The sequence below is a fragment of the Psittacula echo genome (genome assembly GCF_963264785.1).
Source record: "Psittacula echo genome assembly, chromosome: 14".
Lineage (NCBI taxonomy): Eukaryota > Metazoa > Chordata > Aves > Psittaciformes > Psittacidae > Psittacula > Psittacula echo.
In genome coordinates this window covers 6299347-6325488 of record NC_137750.1, presented here as the reverse complement: position 1 = coordinate 6325488, position 26142 = coordinate 6299347, and the positions used below count along the sequence as shown (strand labels likewise).

The window sequence follows — 26142 nt, the reverse complement described above, 5'->3', positions numbered from 1 at the left end:
TGTGTCTGTTATGTGGCCTGGTGGTCCTGCAGCATTGGTTGCTTCCTTCCTCCATCAGTGTGAATGAATTCTTGCAACTGTTGAATTTGGTGGCTTTTCAGCTGATGCCCCTCTTGGCTCATGCTCTCTTTGATCACATCCTGGGGGTTGTTTGAAGTTCTACAGTGATTCTTTTAAACAGGTTCCTCTGACTTTATTGTGGATGTTGTGCAGTTAGTGGGTGAGGAAGGCTCTTGGGTTTGTTTTGAAATGTGATTTCAGAGCTTGGTAACTGCCGATTCTACCTAAAGTATGATGTGTGTAGATGTTTGTGAAAATGAATGTTTGGGGTAGTAGTAGCACTTTAGGAATCAGAGCGGGGGTTAAAGCAGCGTGCAAGAAACTGGCTCATTATTTCCTCTTTGGTAACATCTCACCTTTCACACAAGGGAAGTGTTTTGCTTCTGGATCTTTCAATGTTCCTGGTTTCATGTGTCTCAATAAATAAACTACAAGAAGATCTAAAGAATAACATTTGAAGTTTGCAGCATTTTCCAAATAGATTCAAACCTGAGCTGTAGAGTCCTCTTCTCTGTTAACATTCCCCAGCATGTTCGTGTCCTTATCTGTATGCTCTAGGCAGTTTGGGTCAGAATATTCCTCTTCAAAGTACCTGGGCTATTGACTACTAAACCATAAATTTATCATTATAAGCATGGAATGTGTAAGCAGAGCAGAAATAGTAACTTCAGTGAATGAACCTACCTGCAGGGGGGCTGTAATTTATCTTTTCCCTTATGATGTAGTATGCACACTAATCTGGTCTTCATTTTCTTAAGGAGACATGGTTTCTCTTCTTCCTTTTAGATTGTTTTCAGTAATGATGTGTGGGTTTTGTCAGCACCAGGGCTGTACTTCCTGTTTCTGTCATTACTCACTACTTTATTTAATGTATAAATAATCTACTGAGTGTCTCTGTAACGTCTGGTTGCATTAATGTAAGAGTATGGTCTGTAATTGGGAAAGTTCCTGGTACTTCCCTGTCCTCTGTATAGGATGCCTGGAAGGAGAAGGCCCTTGTGTTAGCTGTGCCCTTAGGTATTTGTAATCAGTCCTGCTATTTAAATAGAGATGGGTTCCAGCTATTTACTTGTTTGTTTGTCATTTATAAAATCAATGAAGAGAGATTGCCCCCACTGAGGATCTGAGAGTGTTTGTCACCAGAAATGGGCTTGTTGGCATGTGTGGGGTTAGAGGCTGTGGATAAATGTTGTCGGGTGCATTCCAGATCCCTCCTGTACTTTCCAACTCAAACTTGATGGAAATAATATTATATTCAGAACAATTTGAATGTAAATGCAGTTTGTGCTGGTTCTTTAGCCCTTTGTGTGGCATTTCCCTGCTCCTTTATTCAGGGCTGGCTGACTAGAGCTGGGTTTATCATTCAGTAAAACCTCAATGTCCTGAAGGAGACTTTCTGGGTTTAGTGGAGAATTGCCCACGTTACTAAATCTGTGGGTAACTGTCAGTGGGAATGCTTTTTCCTGAAGTGTTTTGTAAGTGTATTTACATAAGGACTTGTCTTGGAGCACGGATGGTGTATATCTGAGACTGAGGCTTTCCTTTTGTGATTTTCCTGGTTTTCCTCTTGATACATCGACTTTTTTTTCTTTAAACTGTCTCTTGCAGCCCAGGAATTGGGTAGAAAACTCAGATAGTGTCTGAAATCCAATAGGAGAGGGAAACATCTTGATGCAAAGGTGAAAACAAATCTTTTTCTCTGCTCTTTAATAACGGAGCCCATATGACTGAGAATGAGGGTGGGCACCGGGAAGCAGTGGGGCCCTGTGTGGGCAGACCTCATCTCACCTCATCGTGAAGGGTTTGCAGGGAGCACAAGGCAATCACTGAGCTCAGCTGCTTGTGTGGAAGGTGCCGGGTTCTGGCCAGTAAATCAGAGCCCTGTGGAGCATTGCAAAGCTGAACACGCACCGGTTTATTGCACTCTACAGGGCCCTTGAGTTTTCTGCAGTAATAAAGAGCTGATGTGCCATCTGCAATAAAACAATAGGAACATTATTGAATTTCCTAGACCTTTCATATAAATACTAATACATCTAGTTTTGTCTATTTCTTAGTGGTTTGGGATGGTTGAAGAATTGACGGAAGGAGGGCAATTTGGGGAAAGGCAGGCACTCTGCAAGAGAGACCAAATCATGACACAGCTGATGTTACTGGGCTGTCAGCGGGGTCCTGCACTGGGAAACACCTCCTCAGTGGCTGGTTGTGAGTGCACAAGTGGAGGGAGCCCCTGCTCAGGGGATGATGTCAGCAGTAAATGCTGTGTGGAGCCCTGTGACACCCCTTCCAGTGCAGCCCCTGTCTGCTTATAACCCTTGGAGGTTGTTCAAATGCACTAAATACAAACAGCTTAGATGGAAAAGCTTAACAAGGGCTAAGTGTGAAAATTCTTTGTTTCTGGAGACTCCCAAGCTGAGGCATATTTCCTTCCAGCTCTTATCGAGTCCCTTTCTAAATAATCTATCAGCTTGCCATTGCCTGAAGTATTTGTCCTGATTAAATTTAAGGCTTTGCTTTATTACTGTGTAGCAACATAAATTTGTGTGCTGCGGGAGTAAAAACCACTCCAGCCGTTGTTTCATCTGCAAAATGCTGCAGTTAAACAATATCCTGTCATTTCATTGCAATTCTCAGAAGAAAATTTCACTGGGGGAAGAGGGGAGATGACAAAGCTCTTGCCTTTGTCTGTCTTCATCAAGAATTGACGGAACAAGTAAGAGTTATTTGAACTCAGTGCAAAGAGAATTTAGATGCTAGGGAGAAAGTGGAAAGAAAAACAAGACAGCTCTTACCTAGAGTTACCTTGGGTCATGGGGTTTGAGTTCCATTGGGCATGAAAGGGGTTAACCCTGAGCGTAATCTGGAAAGCAGGCTCAGTTATGGGAGGTAAAAGGGGTTGCTGAGGCAGCTAAGGATGGGAGGAGGAGATGAGTGAAAGAGCCCAGGGCCCCTCTCCCTCCCCACATGCAGCCTGATGGAGGGGAATAACCTTCCCTGGGATTCTCTTCTGGCCAATGAGGGTCACCCTGGGGGGGTAGGAAATGGCTGGTGAACCCCATGGACAAGGAGAGCCTTTAGCAGAGACTGCACCTTATATCACTTTAATTGCCCAGAACAAACCACTTTGAATTTCCACTGGAGATTCTTCATGTGCTCTGGATTTCAAATATTTGGATAAGAATCGATCTGTTGAAATGGTATTTCTCTGCTGCTGATCTTCATTTCTTCCCCTTTGCAGAGCACTGCCTGTGTTAGGTGCAGTGCTGTGTAGGTGACCAGGGATAGCAGTAGTTTGCTGGTGCTGGCAGTAAGTAGCAACCATTTTCCCCCTTGTCTGGATGCAAATTCAGTTTTCTTGGCAGCGGTGCACGTTGTGCCACTCAAAAGGCAGGAACTTTCCTTAGTTTAAAAGTCAACAGACTTTGTTTGAAACAGGAATAATAGACTATGAATTCCGAGTGCTGCTGCAGTGGATGCTTTATGGAGATGCAGTCGCTAGTGGGGATTTTATGAGCAGAAGTTACTCTTACTTAAGTTCCAGTTTACACCCATTTACCAGCAGAGCAGGGACCTGGGCTCTGTGCTGCAGCACTCTGCAGTGCCGGAACAAAGGGGTGAGTGGAGAGGTGGAGGTGGTGCTGCTGATCTCTGCACAGCACCCTGGTCCTTTCCATGTGGACCAGCTTGGGAGCGTGGTTTTCTGCATCCTCTTGGCTGGAGTTCTCTGGGCTGAGCTGCAGTACAGGGAGCACCAGTTACACTGTGTAAAAGGATCCTGGTATGTGGCACTGCACACGATGCTGCGAGCTGAGGCTGCTCTTTGCTGCTGCCTTAGAAGGATGCCTGACTTTTCCTTTTTCCCCTCCCCTCTCTCATAATGGACACCTCATCACTTGGCTTCTGGCCTTCCCCGGGCAATAAAGTTTCCTTCGTTTTCATTGCAGTGTGTTTGCCTTTGAGAATGGGGCTGTGTAGCTAGAGCAGAACTGTAGGTTGCATGATGCACATGTTACATAATTCAGGATGTGGTATGAGGTGCTCTGGAGCATATGCTGATTAAATTTGCATGAAATTATAGATTATTTTTTCTTTCGCTTGGCAATGCCTATGACCAGTTTCTTTCTTTAACTCCAAACTGACCAGAAAATTCTCAAGACCGACCTTTCTCTCTCTCATGTCACTCAATGTGCCACCCCAAAGAATTTTTTTCCCTTTATACCCACTTGCCTAAATAAAACAAGGTCAATTGCAGTATTGAGTTTTCTAATTTGAGTTTAACTCCTTGCTGTCCCCCTTGTTCTCTTCCTGCTTCCTCCTTTTTTGCTATGACAGCCACCTGCACTGTTTTGATTGATGGAATTAGTTGTATTTCATTATAGCTCCTCCTGAACAGACACCCCTGGAGTGAAGGAGAACCATGACCTATGAAAGGGAATAAAAATCGCAGGTAGGGGAAGAGCTGGATAAATCTAGAAGGCAAGATTAAATTGACTTTTAAAAGCCTTTGGGAAGGGTGGCTTGGAAGCAGACACTGGGTTTTGAGAACTCCTGCATCCACAGCATCCCCAGTCACTGAGGATGGGGTGTTAATGCAGCAGTTTTGCTTCTGTCCCTATGCAGATCTCTTTTGGATGCTCTGTTACTTTCATTAGTGCCACTTATTGAGAGACAGGCAGTAACACATCTGAACTTGGCAGATCAGGGCATGTTCAAGGTCTTTCCAGCCCATTTCATTTGCGTGGTTGTACCCGTTTTTTCACTCAGCTCAAAGAGGTGACATAGCCAAGGAGGAGCAACTGCAGCAATCTCTTATTGGAGTGGGCCTAAGGAAACTGAGGACCTCGGTACTCATTCCAGGCAGACCTGGCTGCTCCTTCTCTGTGGGACATTAATAGATATGGTAGGCAGTTAGCTGAACTGTATTCCTGATTCTCCCAAGCTGTTGGTGTCAGGCTGAGACTCCCAGCAGTGTGTGTCCCATTGTGCTTAACTGTACAGGTTTTTAAATAAAGGGTTTTCCAATTTTTCCCTAATCCGGTGTAGTAGGTGGAGTGCTGCCTCCTGCAGCTTCCATCCACCCACGAGGGATGGTCTGTGAGGAGTCTCCTACAATACAGGTAGATTGTATTCTTTGTGGCAAGCTTTCAAGGAAACAGTGATGCATTTCTGATCAAACGAGGCTGCCTCTTTCTCTCTTCTTGTCTGCTTCCCGACAGTTTTAATTTCAAAGGAAGTGCAGCCAAGATAGCTGAAACAGGTAATTTGAAGCCTCCACCTTTTTGGTGCCTGTTTTCTGTTGTTGATGCTGTTGTTTCCCTCATTAGATATCTCTGGGCTTTGATACAGTTCCTGAGGTTTCCTTCTTTGCATTGCTTCTTTCTGCCTAATGAATTGGTAAGTTGCTGCTGCACATCAAAGGTTGAGCATTTCCTACAGAGTAACTAGTTAAGCAGGAAAGATAATTGAACACATGGCCTAATTACTGGTCTCTGTGAGTCATCCTCTGCCTTCATTTCTGTAGGGTTTTTCCTTTTAAAACAACAGCAAATATTAATTGCTCCGGCAAAAGATCCTCTAGAATTCCAAAGGGGAAAATGCAAAACTTGGTCTCTGTACTCTGCCCATGTGGGAACATGTAACAGTAACAACAAAAGCAGAGGAGAAATTAAAAAAAGACACTGTGACCTTGTTTAACAAAAGCAGGTTTTCCTAAGAGGACTCTGTTGTTTCTGAGTTCCTGACAGCCTCTTGAATTTGGCAGCTCTTTGAGGCTCTGCAGAATTGCTGCTGTATCAAGCCTTTGCTGTCTTGTTAAAGATCAACTGTCTTCAGCAGTTTTTCCAGAGGGAAAAAAAAAGTCTGTTGTAGGAGAGGGGTCAACAAGTACAATTGCAAAACCACTCATCCATGTTCTCATTCTACCTGAGAGGTTGTGCTGGTACTGTTCTGGGTGTGACTGTAACCCTGTGCTGTTGTTACAAGATGTCCCTCTAGAAGCACTGGTGGTTTAGCCAGAAAAGCACGCATTGTAAGCGTGGTGGATGCTGAAAGCCACTTCTTTGTGTCTTGTGATTACGGAGAAAATTAGGGCAAATAAAGCAGGAGTTCTGACTTGTAGTTCTGTGAGAGCACTCTGCAACCTTGCCATCTGCTCCTCCACAGCACAGTGTGGCCTGGGAGGGCACAAGACCATGGTTCAGTTTAATCCACCACCAAAGAGCTACTTTCAGCTCTTTTGGGCTGAAGAATCTGAACTGGGCCACCTATTTTCTTCTGTTACCAGGGCACTGAGCACCCAGAGGAAGTCCCAGTGAGCAACTGTAAAGATTTTCCCATCTGAAACCACTGCATGGACTGCCTGGAGCTTTGTAGCCTGAATTGTAGCAGTAGGTGCTGCTGAAGTAACTGCTTCACATGGGAGTAGCTGTACCACATGTACATTAAGCTGTCCTAAAGCAGTGATAACCAAAGGATTTGGGAGTACACGGTACAAGTGGGGAGTCTGCCTGCTGCAGTTCTGGGGCTTGGGCTGGGTAGAATTGTTTTAATTCTTTTGATAGTGGAAAACAATATGATAAATCTTTAACAAAGCACTAAAAATGAAGTGGAAGCTGTGAAGTTGCAGCAGTTAACGTAGTTTATACTGATTTTGCTGAGATTCTGGTGGAAAACTGAGGCACAAAAAGGGAAACAGATACAGGCATGGGCTGGTGTAGAGAAGTGTGTTCAGAAGCTGTAAAGACAACAGGCTTTCAGTGACTACGCTTGCTCTGGCTTTGCTTTCCCCAGTCTTCTGACAATAAGATCCATTCACATGTGTTCTATTTCCTCTTTTTGTTTTGTATTTTGTCATCAGAATGAGGCCAGAATTGGCAACAAGCAAGATTTGTGTATTCCAGGGTGTTTCCATATGACCATTGTACTCTTCATGGCAGTTTGTCCTGAGGTGGGCAGAAAGACCTGATATTAGGAAGGCTTCTTGCAAGAGATAAGCAGCTCTGGGGCTCCAATCTGATTAACGTTTTTCTGTAATTACCACCCAGCCTCTGTGTGACCTATTTAAAAATCCCTTGTCTTTGTGTTCCTGGAGCTGTGAATCCTGGGGATGGGAGACAGGGAGGAGCCTTCCGTGAGCTGCCACCATAGACCCTGGTTCTCTTAACCCGATGAACACCACTGGATATCCACTGGGATTGAGTCACTGCAAACTTGGACATGCAGATGATTTGGTATTAGGCATCTGCAGCTTCTTTCTGAATAGGCGTTAGTTTCATGCAAAACTCAGAGCAGTAACAAAGCAAACTAGTTACATTTTTATATATGTTCCTGCTCATCCCTAAGGCAGAATGAGGACAGCCTGAAATACTTTGGGTTTAACTCCTTTCATAGGGATCCTAACAAAGCCTAAACCTCTAAATGCTTGTTTTTCCTTCTCCTGACTCATTAGGCTCTTTGTTAGTCTGCACATTGCTTCATTAAACAATTACTCTGCAGCCAGAGGAAAACCTGAAATTACTACATAATTACTTAGCACTGAGAAGATGAACTTCTTGTCCTCGTGTGAATACAGCTCAGTTGTTCCTTCTGGTGAAAATGAAGAGCTTTGACCAGCACAGAAAAATGAGTTTGAGGATCTGCAGCCTAAGCTGGGCTCCGGATGGTGTCTAAGTTTATATTTAAGAAATAAGGAGGTGCAGAGCCTGAAACTTTAAAGAGCTCTTAAAATAGCGGTTACAAAGAAGGAACAGTGCTCAAATGACGCTGCTGCTTAGGAGCGCTGTTATTTGACTAAGCAGGTTTTAAGGATGTGTCCTGGTGTGTACTCCAAATCCTGTCAGAGCATTTTGTGCTGTGCCTCATCACAGCCATCACAGTGGCATCAGGCTGAGGGGCAAGATCTAGCGTGTAAGAAGCAGCTTTAAGTTGTTTGACAATTCCTTCTATTTAAAAATAACCCATTCTTTACCAGCCGTCTCAGGACGTTTGTTTTATTTGATCAGACTGGGAGGGCTTGTACCGGGTAGGCTGGGGGTTGAATCCTGTGCATCTTGGAGCAAACTTGTGTGTTAGCAGCTGGTAATTGCAGAGAAACACCCCTGTCACCTGAATCTGTTATAGCATACTCAAGGTTGGTAGTCTTGTTTTTTGTCTTCCCTGTCAACATCAGCTCTCAGGAACACAGTGCTCAAAGGAAGTTTCTTGGAAGCATTGTTGAATCCTGAATCCACATAATGAGGATCAGGTTCTTTGGAATTCATTTCACATTGGACTTAAAAGCAAGGTCAGAGGCTCTGCAGAGTAAAGGTAAAGTCACTCCACTGCTGACTACAGTCCAGTGAATAAATGCTCCACGCTTACAATGCATTTGCTCCAAGACATCTGGCAAATGAAGCTGTTGGAATCTTGGGCTGCTTGTGAGTATCCTGGCACAGAGGAGAGGGAGATGGATTTTTAAAGGCAATCAGATACCTGCTGAGGACTTGCCAAAGACTTGCAAGAGTCTTCCTTAGGGCTTGGTTTAGCATTTGAGCTGAGGTGTCTGTAAGTCACAGTGCATGTCACTGTAATTAATATTTTTCAAGTTAGCAGTAACTATTAATTTTATCAGAACCATTTTTTTATGGCCTGTGTTAACCAGGTTAAGCTGTTGCTCACAGCATCCATTTGGGATTTCCGGATGCTCCCTTGTATTTAAATATGCAACTTTTTTATTATCTATGATTAATCCTCGGGAGTTTACATCAGGGTCATTTCATGTGGCCACAGCCTAAGATCAAACCACCTAAAAGGTGTTTAAAAAGAAGTAAATAGAAAGCTTGCAGCCTGTGAATATGGCTCAGCCCCATTTGTGTTTGCCTGCATGTCTCTAACCTGAGAGTTATTGTGGTCATATCAGCCTGCACTTAGAGGCAATTGAGTTTATGATGGATTGGTAGTAGGAATAAATTGAAATCACTTCTCACACTGCTGAATCGATCTCTGAAGTTACCACGTAACGTGCTTCTGCAGCTTCTCACATCTCGGCTGCCACATTCTGCAGGCTGGCACCCAGCACAGCACCATCCTGCTCTGGCACTCAGCGTAAGGACGCTGACAGCAAAGTTGCATTAGTGCAAGTGTGGTGATATTCCAACCCCCCTGTGAGTGCAGGCTCCTCCCCCAGCTCCCTGCTAGGCAGGTTTGCCAGGTCCCTTGGCACAAACCACTCTCCTTCCCAGGCATGCAAACTGGAGTGATTGTGAGGTCCTGTGAGCCTGTGAAGGGTTTCTGTCCTGCTGAGGTTGTGCTGCTGCTTTCTCTGTTTGGGATGGATGGGGAAGACAGCAGCAGTTGGAGTACGTTGCTTTTGGATGAAATGTCAGCTTTCCTTTAGGGAAAAGGATCCAGATTTATTACAAGACATACTTGTTATTGATGTAGCAAGGGTTATTCTAAACAGACGCTTGGATGGGGAAGTGCAGAACATGTCACTACATGAATTCCAAAGATTGAATATACTCCTGGCTGATTTCCTGAGGAAGTCAGGCTTTTACAAGCATGCAGTGTGGGGTTGCATCTTGCACCTACCCAACATCCTAGCACCATAACACATCACCTGCCCTTTTGAAATGAGGGGGAGAAATCGGGATTTAAATGTAGTCCTAAACATTGATGTGGGAAGAGCTGCGTGGAGGCAGGAACTGGCTGTGCTGCTGCTCTGGTCAGCTGAGGAGCAGGCTGGGGCCTCAGCCCAACTCCTACTCAACTCATTAATAGCTCATTAACAGCTACCAGTTAGGGAGGGCAGAGAAAACACCGTTAACACCCAAACCCTCAGCCTGAGATTGCATCTGATGAGGCGGAAACACAAAAATGAGCAGTAAAGTTGGGGGAAATTTGACTTGATTCCACTGCTCAGGAGAGAAGAATTTTCTGTGTAGATTGTTCATTTATTGTGAAACTGTGCAAAACCAAAAGTGTTCTTGTACAGTTCTAAATTTGTCTCTTCTTTGACGTGTTTCCAAAGCCTGTGCAAATTCAGGATCCTAAATCTTTCTTTGATGCAAGAAAAAAGATGTGGTTTAGTAAGTATTAAAATTAAATCACGGTAAATCACAGGATTGAGAAATTAATAATGGGTTTGGATGCTCCAAAGAGCAAAGTGGTTTTGTTATGAATGAAGTGTGTAGTTTCTAGCTAAAACAGCTTCAACATCAGACGACTTGGGAGCAGGCCAAAGCAGTGTCATATTTGGGGGAAGAAAAAGAAGAGTGGGTAGAACAGCAGCATGAAAAGTCTGTACTAGTGAACTGAAAGTAAATTAGTGGGTATGAACTTGCAGTGAAAGTTACTGGGAACCTGAATTGTTGGTGTGTTTGGGAAGTTTGTGGAAGAAGGGGCTTAGAGAGGGTGGTGTCAGATGCAGACCCACAGGGGTCTTGGGGGAAGCTCAACCTCTCAGTAGAAGTTTATCCCTCCCTTAGGTTAATCCTAGTGCTGCCCCTGCCAAGTGTAGAGTGAGTGAGATGATGTGTCAGTGGTGACTGACGAGGCAGCGACTGAGATCTCTCTGGGCAGGGAACTGGGCTGTGCTGGAGAACAGGAGCTGTGCTGCTCTGATCCAGGACGCTGGTGGGTACCAGCCAAGGTGGACTCGTAAAAAACCTCTCACATGAGGAACCTGAGCATGGATCTCCCACGCTTGATGGCTTCTGAGCTGGAGGTGGATTGTGGTGTTTTACTGCCCTTCACATGCTGTTCTTCCAGGAGTTCATGAATGGAAAAGTTTGAAGTGATTCAAAGCAGGGGTTGAACAATGCTATTCTATGGCAAGGACATGTCTGTCTGCAGGGTTTAGTGAAGCTGTGTCGGGTCTTTTGCTCTAAACATTGTCAATAGATGTTTTCATTTTAGTTTCCCTGGTTCCTGTGTGGGAACAGATAATAGCAACCAAGAGAAAATGGATAATCCATAATTGGTCTCATTTAGAGGCCACTGTCACTTGCAGCTTCTGCATCGTTTCTCCTGGCAGATGCATCCCAGGGCTTTGAATCATTCCTCTTGTGAGCGCCATTGCATACCTGAGAAACCCACCAGACCACCTGCAAGGTGTGGGTGCTTGCTGGGTCCCTGCAGTGGCGATGTGCTTTGGGGCTTCTTTCTTGCTTCCTTAACGATTTCTATCTCTGTACCTGCTTTCATGACTGTGATGGGCTGATGTGTGTCCAGAACGGCTCCTCATGCTCCCAGGATCTTGCTTGGAGTGCGAGGATGGAGTTCAAGGCCAGGTGTTCTCTGTGTAAAATTGGAAAGCTGTTTGTTCCTTGTAACACAGCTTTTAAACATGATGTTGGATCTCCTCTTCCTCACTGCTGCTGAAGCACTCCCTACTGCAGGGTCTGTCCACAATAATCCTGAGTAGCCCAATGACATCACCAGCCTGCTGTTTTTCTGCTCCCTGCTTTCCAGTGGTGGTTATTAATGTGTTGGGTGATTTGGGCTACAAAACTGATCCCCTTGAGCTTCACAGCGATTTCCCTCCATGGACAGAATTCATGTTTTTCTCACCCCACCGCCTGTTTTAGAAGCAACTCTTTACACGTGGGCTCCTCCAAATCTCGTGTTAAGATCTTGCTCAATGTCTTCGGGGATCAGAATGGGTTTATATCAAAAAGATATGGTCTCTCATCTCCATTCACTTTGATTTCTTTAAAGCCCCTCCAGAAGATTAGAGTTTAATTAACAAAAGTGTGGCATCCTCATTGCAGATGCTAAATGGGCTCTTCCCTGCGGGGGTTATGTATGGTTCTGTTTGTTTATTATTATCACCACCAGTGTGCTCAGCACAGACCTGGGAACCCTCTGGATTTCCTCTGGATTCATTTACATCAATGCTTACTGCTGCCACGCTTCCTGATGCCCTGACAATCTTCAGCTGAGGTTACCCTGCGCAGTAACGTAATACTTGAGTTAATTTAGTTTACACTCTTTGTTCTGCCACTCCTGCAGATGCTGTAGGGCTGTGGGAGGTCTGCTGGCCTTGTGTCTTGTGGTGACTGTGGTTGGTGATGGCTGTGTTGACCTGTAGCTGCTTCCAGCAAGTTACACCTCAGTCATAGACTTCCCAAAGCTTATTCCCAGCTCCTGGTCAGCCAGAACAGCTACTGGTGCTCTGCATGAGCTTTCTCCAGGTCCTTTTGCCAGTCCCTGGATATCTTGCAGGGCTTTTTGATTCTCCAGAACAATTGTACAGATATAATTAAAGATTTCCTCGTAGCATCACAGCCTGGTTTGGGTTGGAAGGGGCCTTAAAGCTGTCCGACACATAGACACCTGTTTTATATGTCTAAGCCAGTTTGTTCCAGACACTGGAGGCACATGTTGCATCAAACTGACAGTTGTCCCATAAAAGGTGGAAACGGAAGTAATTCAATTTTACATTTTCACTTAAAAACTAAATCCAGGGGGTTTAGTGTCTGTCATTAGCAGGTCTTTGGACACCTGAGAAACATCTCTGGCTGCAGGGTTATTGTTTTATTCTTTGCATAGCGTGAGCAGCAGGTCAAGGGAGGGCATGTAGGGATAGGACAAGAGGGAATGGCTTTATACTCATATTAGTTCTTCCCTGTGAGGGTGCTGAGGCTCTGGCACAGGGTGCCCAGAGAAGCTGTGGCTGCCCCATCCCTGGCAGTGTTCAAGGCCAGGTTGGATGCAGCAAGCTGCTCTAGTGGAAGGTGTCCCTGCCTGTGGCAGGGGTTGGAACTGGAGGAGCTTTAAGGTTCCTTCCAACTCAAACAAAACCCTTCTATGACCTTGATCCCCTGAGCAGTAGCAAGGGGTTTGTGTGCTGGGCTGGAGGCTCTGGGCACACATAGCCAGGAGAGGTAGCACGAACCTGGCTCTCAAAACTGCCGGTTTCACGACTCCTGTTTTTCAGTAACTTACTTCTTTGGAGGGCTTTTTAGATTTCTGTTTTTCAAAGTCGGGCATTGTTCCAAAAAACACTCTCTTGGAATAATTGGATTGCTTTGATTCCTTGTAATTAAATCACACTAAGAAGGCTGACTGTGCGCATGGCAGTCGCAGGTTCAGTGTCTTTTCTGCACTTAGAAACTGGGATTCAGACCTGATGCGAGTCACAGCACAGCAGCTGCGCATCCTGTGATGTCCCATTTACGCAGAGGTTCACCTTGAGCAGCAGAGTTGCTCTGAGGAATAAAGCAGAAAAGATTATAAATCATCATAAGCAAGAACTAAGCTGTGTTAGGGGAAAACATTTGTAACAATCAGGGAAGGAGCTTGTGGCATACTGAAAATTGAAATGTCTTAAAAATTAACATCACAAGCGTGTTTTTAACCGAGTGTACAGCAAAAAGGTTGGAAAAAATGATGAGTGTTTCATAAAAGTGTGGCAATATTACAGGAACAAGCAAAACCCTAAATTTTGCCTCTGTGAGCAGAATAATGAGGATCGCGTGGATGGGGGCCACCACAAAGCTATTGCTTTTGACAGCAGCTCCTCAGCAAGACACTGAGGTGATCAGAAAATCACATTGAACCAGGAAGGCAGCTGACATCACCGTCAGCAGTTTCATGCTTGCCCATCACAGCGCTGGGTTGGGCTTTTGACAACTCTAATGCTGCTGTTGCAGCATCAGCTGGGAGCAGCAGGCACAGCTGGGCACAGCTGCAGAGTTTGGGCTGTCTTGCCTGGTAATCGCCTCAGGAGGCAAAGGCTCCTGCCAAACACCACCAAATCTGTTACCCACACACAGTAGAAGGCAGGGGAGGCCAGCACAGTCTGCAGGTGCAGCAGCAGCCGGGAACTGGTCAATAGCTTGTAAAAACAAAGGGAAACAAACATAAAGTCTTGTGTGTCAGTGATTTTGACAGAAGTTGCTGAGATTGCGCTCAGCAGATCCTTCCAAGGTTTTGATCAGGCACTTGGTTGCCTTTTGCAACTGCTGAACTTTAACTACTGCTGAAAGCATCTCTTGGGAAGTGGAAGAGAAGGATGCAGCACATTGCCAGGGAAGACAATGGATGATGATGGAAAGAAGTGCAGAAGAGTGACAAAAGGACACAATTCATCAAAAAGCTAGTGATGCTAAAATCAAAATGTTCATAGGAGAACTAAAACTGTTTAAAAATGCTGCTTCCTGCTGGGAAAGGAGAGGTGAAACTGGCGAATGGGTGAATTCTGCTGGACCACAGCTTGTGTGGGTGTCCGTGGTTCAATGTGACAAGACACCGCAGGGCTGGTCACTTGTGGTGGGCTCTCTGGACTGGGCAGGGTGGCAGCCCATGGGTTAGGAAGGTTTTGATCCTGTTTCTCTGTATTCTTCTCAAAGCCTTCAGTTTCTGTAGTTCTCTCTGGAAGGAGACCTCATTTGCTTTAACAGTTATTACAAACAGCAGCCTGTCCCACAGAGCATCTCATGAAACAGCGCCTTCTCTCCCCCACAACTGGCATCCTCATACTCAGATGAGCAAGCCCTGGATGTTGCTTGTAATGAGTGTAGTTCTCCTTTTCTACTGGTATTTTTTGCATACCAATGAAAAAGTCTTGAATATACTTGTTTTTTTTGGGGGGGAAGACACCACGTGCTCTGGTGATGCTCAAATACCTGTTTCTGTCCTACGTACATGAATGTCATGTAATAAACTCAGCCTGAAATCCCTGAGCTGACAGGTAGGACTTGGCCTCTGCTGTCCTCCTCTCCTTTTCCTTCTCTCAGCCTTGTATCTCTCCACGCAGGAAGGATAGGCTTAGAGTTTGGATCTTCAGTTCTGCAGGCTTTGGGTTTAGAGTATGAATTCACCTCCATTAATTGCAGCTCTATTTAATATTTATGCTGCGAGGATGTGAGGAGTGTTCGAATGAGCATGTTCTCCTTTGGAAAAGAGCTGAGAAATGACCAAGTGCTCAGTGCTGGTGCTTTGTAAAGTTGCCAGAGGCAGGACAGGATTTAACGTGCACAGTTTTGCAAATCAGCTGCTTCATAACAACACTGAAAGGAGAGATAAAGAAGTGGGGGGGGGACACACCCGTGTGAAGATGAATAAAGCCTCTTATCTTTCCTTCGTGGGAAAGTTCCCTAAAAGGATGAGTGTGTCAGATCACTGGCTCTTTCTTAGTATCTTCTCTCCTTTTGCTCGCTTTTCTTCCTTGCTGTAATCATGTAAATGATGCCATTCATTGTATCCATCTTGCCTGTTGGCTCGAGATGCTGTATATTAATTGAGCAGCATGGTATCTGTTTTTCAAGCTTCATAGATAACTGCTTCATGCCTTATTACTGTGATATTTAGGGCGTTCTGATCTGTGCCTGCCATAGAAGAAAACCTAAAAAGCCCAAACTTCTGAGGTCTTGGTGTGGTTTATAAACAGGCTCTCAGTGGTGGTTCTGGAGGAGGGGTGCGTGTGGGTTGTCCTGCTCTTAAACTTGGCTCTTCATTGCAACACATCACTTGAATTTTTCCAAGCCCTTGTGATTCGGGGTTCTCAGCCACTCGCTGCAGTTGTGGAGAGGAAGAAACAGGCTTTTGTGATTCAAAGAACTTGAGAAACTTTTTGTTATTATTTCACCTTGCTTCAAAAAGTGCGCTTTGGAGTGGGACAAACTGGCTGCTCCATTGGCATTTGAACTTCGATGAGTAGGAATGGGTTTGAAGTATTGGGGTTTCTTTTATCAGTTTATTTTCTTCCTCAAACATAGCAGTGTGCTCTGATTTATGTGCTTATAGAGCTGTGTAGGTAGGAAGGAGAATATAGTGTCCACAGCCCAAGTTGTGATAACATTGGATAGAAAATTTACCCAAAAGCAAGCATCGGCTTTTGTTCAGAGATGGGATGAACTCCCTCAAACCTCTGTTGTTACTGTCTGTGTGCAACCACCACACCAGCAGCAGACACCCTTTTATTCAGCTATGGTTTTAGATTTATATGTTTATATTGCAATAGTAAATGTTTTGTGTTTTCCAAAGTAACCAATTTATACACATGCTTCTATCTTGAGCAATCTAGTGGAAGGTGTCCCTGCCCATGGCAGGGGGTTGGAACTGGATGAGCTTTAAGGTTCCTCCAACCCATTCTATGAATCTATGATCTTAACTGTGTCCCTGCATCTTGAACAGATTTTGTGTTACACCTAAAATCTTATCTTCCATTCTTATCTGTTATCTTCCATTTATGTTACCAGGCCAGGTACAAGCAGAGTCTTGACCCTACGGTGGATGAGGTTAAGAAGCTGTGCACATCTCTGCGTCGGAATGCCAAGGAGGAGCGGGTGCTTTTCCACTACAACGGCCACGGCGTTCCCAGGCCAACTGTCAATGGGGAGATCTGGGTCTTCAACAAGGTGAGTCCTTGCAAAGCAGTGCTCAACAGCCCAATCTTGTTCACTGCAGGGACGATGTTGAAGTGTTCTGTTAGAGAACAGCTGGATTTTCAGGGTTTAAAATTCGTTCACAGTTGTTTGGTTCCCTGCTGAGAGCTGTTTGTTTCTTCCTGTTCTTGAAGTTCTGGGAGACCAAACAGGTTGTCCCTCAGCTCCCAGCAGAGCAGGAGGGTCTTCTCTCAGCTGCACTGAAGCTCATTTGCAGAACACTGAAAAACCAGCTACTGCTACTTGCCTCCTCTGCTTTTCAGATGTAGCACCCAGCTCAGTTGTGTCTGAGCAAACAGTGAGACTTGGCTTTGCTGCCTGACATCCCTGACTGATCATTATCTTCTTACCATAAAGCTTAGGCTTCAAATGTCTATGAGTTCTGAACAGCCCTTGTTCAAACCACCTAGAGATACTGCATGAGGACAATAAACTGTATGGCTAGCTCTACTTCTGGAGATACCTAGATTGAAAAGGAGAAAACATTCAGGAAGCATCGTGTAGATTCACTTCAGCTGCACATCTTGGTCACTTTGTTCAGTTCACAGTGTTCAAATGCTGCTGGAGAGGCCTGTGAAAGAGGAAGGAATACAGTGTGGTTTGGATAAGGCACTTGACAAGCTAGTAGCTAAACTAATGTAGGCTTTCAAAACCTTCTCTCCTCAGACAGACATGACAGCATTTCCTTGAGTTTAATTTTTCATGGCTTTTGACAAGCTGTGCTTGCTGTAGTACAAATGCCTTTGGTTACCTTCACTGTTGAGGGTTCACCTAGGAAGCAAGTTTTCCTTTTGATGTTTAATCTAGCCTGACAGATGATGAGGACAGTAGTAAATAAATAATCTGATCCTCATCCACATTTGTTTGATTAGAATGTAAACCTGACCTATATGCATGCTTTGTCAAAAAGGTGGTAGCGAGGAGTGTCTCTGCATGGAGTGGGAGTGTGGGGAGGTGCCCGCTCTTCTTCCTCACACCCTTCCTCTTCAGAAGGAAACACACACTTCAGAAATCAGTTCAATAACGTGGGGTCAGAGACAGCGTGAAGGGGAGCAGAAAGTATTTTCAGTTTTATTTCTTTTCCTGAGTTTTAATCACAGCAGCTCAACGAGTGCAGGGCTTCACCAGGCAGGACATGACGGTGTTTATAGTGCTTTGAATGGTTAATTTCTGCTTTGCAGATCAGCAAACAAAGTGTTCCTGAACTCTTTTGATTGGAGAGATAGTAAGATATATAGAAAGAACTGGGGATGGACTCCTGTAGGTTCATTGCTACAAGGCTCATTGCTGAGATTTCTGAGGGACTGCACGGAGTTCAGAAGAGCCAGGACAGAATCTGAACACAGAACCCTTCTGGGGAGAAATCTCTTTAGAGAATTCTCTTCAAGCAGTGTTTCATCTCCGATAGGAAATGGGCAGAGGAACTGCACCATGCTTTGGAAGGAATGATTATGTTGAAAATGTTCCTTTCCTGGCTATGTCACGTCTTGACAGTTGAGACAGTCCCTGTAAACGGGTGAATAACATGCCATAACATGCTTCTCGTATAGTGTCTGGGAGTGCTCTTATATGAATAAGGAGCAGTGCATTTTTTTCTAGCTTTGCTGGCTGCTGTTCTCTGAGGAAAGTCCCAATGTAGTTTCAAAAAGGTAAAAATCAAAGCAGTGTTCAGACATCACTGAAGTTCTGGGGAGCTTCTCTCCAAAATCTGAATTATGTTACTTGCTTTCAATATATTTTTGAGTTGTTCATTAAGCAGTTGGTTGAAAATCAGCTTCCAGGTTAGCTGTTTGCTGTGTCATTCCTTCAAGCAGCCATGGAGGGACTTTGTGAACAGAGCAGGAACTTGCTAAACCCCAGAGTCAAACCTGAGAACAAACCACACGAACACGCTCCCTCCTGCTCGCAGCCCAGCGTGGCAGAGGGGAGGTGAACAAGCAGCAAGCGATCAGCCTGAGCCGCCGTGCTGGAAAGCTGTTATTTAACATTCCTTTTTCCTTCAAACTGTCTCATTTACATATCATTAGCAAATTTCATGTTATTTGTGACCCCCACAGTAACGTTGGAACATAAAATCCTTCTGGTTGGAAATACCACCCTATTAATCAGAGCTATAATCCAACCTTAACTGTAGCCATATGCGCTGTAAATATGAAGTTAAAACAATGCACACCCATAAAATCTCCCTGGTTGTGTATGTCAGAGCAGGGGTTTTATATGTAACTTACAACGATTGGAATGTGCTTAACCCCTGTGATGTTCCTTAAAAAGGTCTGGGCCATGGGTGAGTTGCTCATGTATCCTTCTGTCCTGCGATAATTCACAGAGCTCCTGACACCTGGAACTTTGGCTTTTATAAACAATTTTTCCTATTAATTTTAATGAAACAACCAAAACTTTTATATATGGGCAGAACTGGGTTTTGAAATGGCTTACAGTTTCCCCCCGTTCTCTAACATATGGTTTACGAGCACTTCTGTCTTTATATACACTGATATGCGTCCTTGAGAATTTGATTTTTGCTAAAGTTTACCAGTTTTATTACAGCTATTTTAAGCCTCTTGCATGGAAATGGGAGTTCTGTTCCCATCCATCACTCCGTGGATGTTAATAGGAACATCACAGCTTTTGCTGTAGGTTTGGCCAGCTCAGTGCTGCAGGAGCCCAGGCAGGTTGTCCTCTGCCCGTGAGTGGAAGGATCTGCAGCAGCCACACTGGGTCTGGTGGTGCCTCTTTGCAGTTCTGGTGCTTTGAGTCTGGCCCTGCTAATTCTAAATTCTTATTTGTGATCCCCCTTGTATTTTAAGAAGCTTTTGCACCCAGTGATTTGGGGGTGTTAGATGGAAGACGAGGAACAAAATACTCCCTATTTACAGCAGTAGAGCAGGTGGCACTTCACGTTGGTGGAGGAGCCTTTGTTGGGTTTCATTTTATTGGCTAATTTGGAAAGTTGCACAGAAGTTAAAGACTGTAATAACATTATGAAGCATCTCATTAGGCTGAGATGGGGGAGCTGCTGATAGGTTCCATAGTCTTAATTATCAAAGTGCTGAGCTTGAGAGTTTTGAAGTTCAGCTTTTCCAACAATACCGCAGGAAATCTGTTTGTAGCTTTTGTTGGAGTTGGGTTCATAGTCCTCATTAGGAGTAGCTGTTGATTGGTATTTGTGTTGATTAATATGCCCAGTGTTCAATGTAGGGTTTATTTTGTGATCCAGAATTGGAATTTTTGCTTGTATTTCAGTATCTCACCAGTGAAAGTTCTGTTGTTTCTGTCTCTCTATAACTCGAGTGTGGTTTTTCTTTTCCTAGAACTACACGCAGTACATTCCCCTCTCCATCTATGACCTGCAGACCTGGATGGGCAGCCCTTCCATTTTCGTCTATGACTGCTCCAACGCTGGCCTTATTGTCAAGTCATTCAAGCAATTTGCACTACAGAGGGAGCAGGAGCTGGAGGTGAGATCACAGCCTCCTGCAAGGGTTTCACTCCTGTTCGTGCTGCAGGGCTAAGTTTCAGCTTGCTTTGCCATGTACAGCTGAAAAATGTGTTTAAAACTGTGGTGGAAAGCAAATTAATTTGCAAATAATTCTGCTACTCCAGTCTCTCTGGTTCAGTTTGCTATTCTATTGAACATGGAATGATTTTTAATACAAGCACTAATTAAATGGTAATGTTAATAGACTCACTTCATGCGCTAATGGTCTTTTCTGCTGAGATAAATGCTGAGGTGAACTAGACATATTTATTTTAGTTGCCCGAGTCTTGTATGTGGGTATGTATTTGGGTGCTGTTGGAGCTTTGTGCTGTTGAAGTGAAGGTGAAAATGTGACACAAAATGAAATCAACCTGATGCACGGAGGGGTTGTCACTGACGGTTCAGTCTCACAGAGTGCTCCAGTTGAATGTGTTTCTAACGGAAAGTTGTTTTACATTGCAAATGTAATTACTAATACATTTATTGACATAAATCACTGACACTCCTTACAGTTTAAACAGGGGATTATGCTCAAAGATGAACTAATCGAGTCTTGGAAAGTGAAGTCTTGTTAGAACAGTTCTGGATGTTGAGATGCACAGACCTTACTTTAGAGTTATTTTTCCATGTAAGATTCAGAGCCTAGTGCAGAAATGAACACATTTTTCCATCCAGAGGAGCATGGGTAAGGACCTTGAACCCTTCTACTAAAGCACTGAGGTTTGTATCTGCTGGTACTTTAATGGCTGCATTGCAGGAGGCAGTGCACGTTTCCTTTTCTGTTTTTGTTGGAAGGTAGCCTCTGTGCTTACACAGGGTAATTTTCTCTCTTCCCTTCTCCAGCTTGACCTTTTTGCTCTAGTGAAGTAGAACGCTGTATGGGGAGGAACATGGGGCATTCAGGATTCTTCTGGCTACCAATAAGAGTTGTCTTTATGCTTCATGGCAGGGACTCCTGCCTAGTTCAGCCAAATGAATTGCATTTTTCCGTTTGAAGCTATTCTGCCGTCTGTGGTGAATGGTTATGGGCCACGAGAAGGATGAGTTTTACTTAACTTGCTTCCACAGTGCTTGATTCCAAGGTGGCAAATGTGAACTGAAGACTCTGAAGCGGTGATCACAGTTCAGGCTATTACACGCTGCTGGGTTTGGTGTGTGGTCAATGCGCTTTAAATACTGTTAATTCTGTGTGATTTAAGATGATGGTTGGTGCTTCTGCAGTCATAAACAACTTGGGATCCAGAGATCCACCAACCTTTGAATTGGTTATTTTCAAAATGGCCTAGCACCTCACCTTCCTGATTCACCACATGGGTGATCTCCTTGATCTCTTCAGGTGGCTGCAATTAACCCCAACCATCCACTTGCCCAAATGCCTTTGCCTCCCTCGATGAAGAACTGCATCCAGCTGGCAGCCTGTGAGGCCAACGAGCTGCTCCCCATGATCCCGGACCTGCCGGCCGACCTGTTCACGTCATGCCTTACTACACCCATCAAAATCGCTCTGAGATGGTGAGTATCTGCCTCAGTATCGATGGCAAGTGTGTAATTTGGGTAGCTTGTCTGTTGAAATGATAGCTTTGTTAATCCAACCTAAAGGTTCTCTGCCATATTGAATTACAGGATTTGAACTATGCATTTGGGACAGCATTTTATTAATCAGAACTAGAAAGGTGCAAATATTGTGATCTTCTACTTATTACGTTTTAGTTTGCAGCTCAATATCTAGGTTTGCTTAGATTAAGGGATTTACTGTTCTGGGAATTAAGTATCTACTTCTTCAGAAAGCAGAAATAGTTCATAGTGCAATATAACTTTGGGTAAATTGTCCTTTGTACAAATCATATTCCAAATATTGCAGTTGCTGTAAATAATACAGTAGCACTAAATAATGCTAGTGGAAGAAATTGAGCGATAAACCAAAGAAAAGATGCTCTGGAATGACAGAGCAAGTTAATTAGGCAGAAAGTTCTCAAAGGCTGCTACAAGAGCTTTCCAGGAGCAGTATTTTTACCCAACAATGGAGAGGATCATGAGTAATCATGGTGCTGGCTTAGGAGCTGGTGTGAGGAATCTGGTACCTCACTGACTCATTCCTAACCAGCACATTTCACTCCATCCTCTCAAGGTTTTGTGTCATCGAGAATGAAAAACTTGAGGGCATTCAGTGGGCAGGGTTAAAGCAGGGGGAAGCCTATAGCCATGGCAGCAGTGGTAAGCAGCGACGTCACTGCAGCTTCAGGAGCTATTAGCTGTCTTTTGGAGACACTCAGAATAATTTGCAGTTCTTACACCCTTTCTGACTTAAATAAACAGTCAATGAAGCGAGTTAATTTGAGCAGGTTCTGGTTCAGATACTCGGTGCCTCTGACTGATCCCTTCTGCTCATGTGAGGGGCAGCACAAGATTTGTTTCATTCCTTAATCCCAGTTTTGATTTCATGAGCTCGCAGGGTGTTTTCTAACAGAAGAGAGTCACAGCTTGTCAACACAGGCAGAAGCTTTGGATGATGTGGAAGAGCTGGGCTAAGAGCCTCAGTGACATTAGGAATAGTTTCAGGGGAAGGTTTGAGAGAGCTGGGGAGGAAAGGGTTTTTCTGACCCAGGTTTCATGGATCAGGAGTCTGAAGTAATGGGAGAGTAGCCTGGAGTTTCAGCTGAGGAATGGCAAGCCTCGAAGTACATTAGGCAGGTGGGTGCTTCTCTCATGGCTTTAAAATCCTTTTCCTTTCTCCTTCTTCTGTTGTAAAAACAAAGCGTTGTGTTGTTTTTTCTTTGTGGTTACCAGAGCCAGGTTTTGCCAGTTGGGCCATATTTGAAGTGAAAATGCTGCGGCTGTGTGAGAGGGGCTTGGGTTTGGGTGTTGTGGGGGATTTCACGCTGTTATTTTCTTACATGCACACTGAGGAAGGTTGGGGTTTGTTTTGATGGTATGATCTGCTCAGGAATTTTCTGTTACTCATCTCCATGGGAACGTAGCTGAGGGGGTGTTCAGGGCAGGTTCTCCTGCAGAGCTACATGTGGCGTAAGCATGAGATACTCAGAGCTGGGTCTTGTTAGTGTCTGACAGGAAATGCGTTGTAGAAATGCAGCTAGGGAAGGATGTAAAACTCACCTCAGCTGTGCGAGGGGCTGGTGCTGGTAGACACCACGTGAACTCCTGGATAGTACAGCATTCCCTACTACATGAAATCCAATGATGTAGTAGGAAGTCAAATCCAATATGTGTCTGTTGCTTACTGCACACAAAAACACCCTTCTCTGTTCTGTGATGAAAATTATGCTCCTTTCATAGTCCCTGTTGATTGGCATTATTACAGTTGTGGTTTTATCCATAAGAAGTGCTTGCCTGCGGAGCACTGTTACTGCTGTTAACAGAATCCCTGCACAGCCTCCTGCATTCCAGCTGCTTGATGCAAATTGTGTTGGTGTCCTAAAGCAGACAATTAACTGAAAATAGAGATGGAAATCTGGGTCATTAAAACTCCTCATTGCTTCAGTCTCACCCTTTTGCTAGGGCTGATCCGAGCCCTGCAGAATTGCTTTGGAAATGCACTGGTTTTACCATTCCGGACAGACAGACTAATGAGGTTTCATACACTGAATTTATGGGCAAATAAAAGTTTGATGAATAAATTTCTGTACATCCCATTTTGTGCTCTCTGCTGTAAGTAAACAACTGATGGACAAAAATCACTCATCAGAAGAGGCTGCAGCTTCAGTCTGATTTCAGGGGAAGAAAGGCCAGTGCTGGTGAGAGAAACCCAGGTCAGTCATGACCTTCTGAATGTGGTCCATGAGACTTCAGTGTGGGCTGATGGTTCCGGGAACCCAGGGTATGAATTCTGGTGCTGATTATCTTCATGTGTAGTGGCTGTTGTGAGCTGACATATTCCAAATATATGTTGTAACTGCGTATAGCTGTGAGCCAAGCTTAGAGATAAGCTCTCTGCGTTGTTAATCTTGACTGACATGCACTAATCGGGACATAAATGCAGCTGTTGCAGCAAGAGGCAGAAATTAGAGTGTGTTTGGTGCCCTCGTTCAGGCAGATCCATGTCTCTCGTGCTGTCTAAAGCAAAAAGCAACTGTATTGGATGCTAGGATCAGTGGTGCATCATATGCTGGTGTTATCTTCAATCCCTTAAGAGATAAACCAGCTGCAATTGTATGTTCAGGATTTAACACATCAGGGAGAAGGCTGTGCTTGTCTGAATTGTCTGAAGGACCCCATGGCTTTGAACCATGATGTCCCACTCATTAAAGAGCAATAATAGGGCTCCTGAAGAGTGCTGGAAACCCCCAAACCACAAAGAAGCAAAAGGTTTGGGAGCTGCTCAGGCTCAGATGTGCAGTTTGTACACCAGGATGGTGATGCAGCAACCTTGTAAGTGCATGGAAACAAAAACTTAAGCTGTGACAACTCATGTTCCGTTGGATCAGTTAAAACAAGTGTTCAAAGTGGAGGGGGTTTAACCCATTTATTTCTGCTTGAGGTTTTTGAGGGTTACCTGAGCCAATCCTCGGTCCCAAATTTGTTTAGAGAAACTAAATTGAGTTTTGGAACCCTCCTGTGATACCTGAGCAGAACCAGTGGGGCTGTTATGTATATTTCTGATTTTCTTCTTTCAGCCTGGCATTTACTGGTGTGTTCATGTGCAGCTCTAACATAGTTCACCTGATGTTTGTGCTGATGACACCAACCATCACTTGAGACCTCAAGGGCTCCCGCTGGGCGCCTGCTGCAGGAGGGCGGTCTCCTGGGCAGCTGGGCACTCCTGCTCCACGTTGCCTATGGAGCTTCTGTTCCTGGGAGAGTGGATTTCCAAAGTACAGGGAAAACGGGCTGGGAACGCAGTGAAACCTCTGAGATGAATTTGCTGGTTTTCCTTCCCAGGTCTGTTGTTTCCCAGGTCTGTCCCCTGGGCCACAGTGCACATCCTAGAGTGCTGGAGGAGTGAGACACGCTGGGAAGCGGCTGGCAGCGTCTTGTCTTCCCACACCTGCTTGGCTTCAGGCACTTTGGGGATTTTCTAGGCACAGGGAGCGTAGTGCCAACAGGGCCCTGCATTTCCAGGGCCAGCCTTCCTGAAGGAGTGCTTGTGGAGTGCTGAGGAAATGGAGTCAGCACTTTTCGAATTGAACAACGGAGGCGTTTGGACTTGCCGCATCCCTGTCGCTCCCTCCCGCGCTCCCTCCCCTGCCTGCAGCGCCAGATCTCTTCAGGGAAGCCCAGCCAACGCTGATCATTATTCCAGAGGCATAAACCTCCTTGGCTCTTGTGTCGTCTTGCTCCTCCCGAGGGACCGTGCGGGATGACTGTGAGCCCTTTTCCCCTGCTCTGTGCTGGAAAACTTGTCACTGTGACAGTTACAATACCCCAGTTTTGACACCTGACGATGGAAATCGCCGCATAATCATGAGTGTGACAAACACTGAGGGCTTTGCTTCATTCTTATTATGCTGTAGCAAAGTTTGTTACCCAAACACTGTTTTAAAAGCAGAAGCACTGTAATAAGGAAACCTCCTTCCATATTCTTTCTGCAGAACCCTGTCATTAAATAGTCAATTAGTGTGTTTTATTTTATTCTCTTCCCCACAGGTTCTGTATGCAGAAGAGTGTCAGGCTGGTGCCAGGAGTCACACTGGATTTAATAGAGAAGTAAGCCAAATTTTACGATTATTCTTTATCCCCTGTTGCTCTTCATTTCCATGTTATTTCTTGCATTTCTCTTGTTTGTCTGCGAGGAAATTTCTTTGGAAAGCTTTTCAGGTCTGCACCTATGGTGTTTGTCATTTCTTGCCTTCCTGTGTGCTGAAATAAGCTGTGGCAGTCAAAGCGAGCGGGGCTTTGCTCGGCTCCAGGAGCTCTTGGTCCTGCAGCTTTTGCTGCTTGTGCTGCAGAGAGATGGCAACCACAGACACAGGTCATGGCCATGTTCTGGAGCTCAGCACTGGTTTTGGTGTGGGCTTTGCCCAGCGAAGCCATGCTCGCAGCCCTGTGAGCTGTACAACACCTCACGACACCGAAACCAGCTCATAAACAGGAAAACACACAACCAAAAATGGTTTGGCACGTCATCCCTGTGCCGGCCCCATGTTCTTTATCTGATGGTGCTGTTATGTTTCAGACGTAACGCCACTGAAACATGTTCTAATCTTTTTATCCAGGCGATATTTGAGCGTAATTATTGGTTGTCAGGCAGCTGAGGCAAACTGATTAACCAGGACTACTGTT

The 26142-nt window shown here is 44.8% G+C and overlaps 1 protein-coding gene across 2 annotated transcripts in view; it reads left to right on the top strand.

Moving 5' to 3' along the window:
* Nucleotides 1–26142, top strand: part of RPTOR (regulatory associated protein of MTOR complex 1) — a gene marked incomplete at its 5' end in the record, with an annotated part of 112971 nt that overhangs the window by 13431 nt on the left and 73398 nt on the right. For both annotated transcript variants that reach the window (XM_080629283.1, XM_080629282.1), the window contains 4 exons: nucleotides 16242–16400; nucleotides 19739–19885; nucleotides 21242–21417; nucleotides 25507–25566. In XM_080629283.1, the coding sequence (XP_080485409.1) occupies nucleotides 16242–16400; nucleotides 19739–19885; nucleotides 21242–21417; nucleotides 25507–25566 (542 nt within the window). The remainder of the gene's footprint in view (nucleotides 1–16241; nucleotides 16401–19738; nucleotides 19886–21241; nucleotides 21418–25506; nucleotides 25567–26142) is intronic.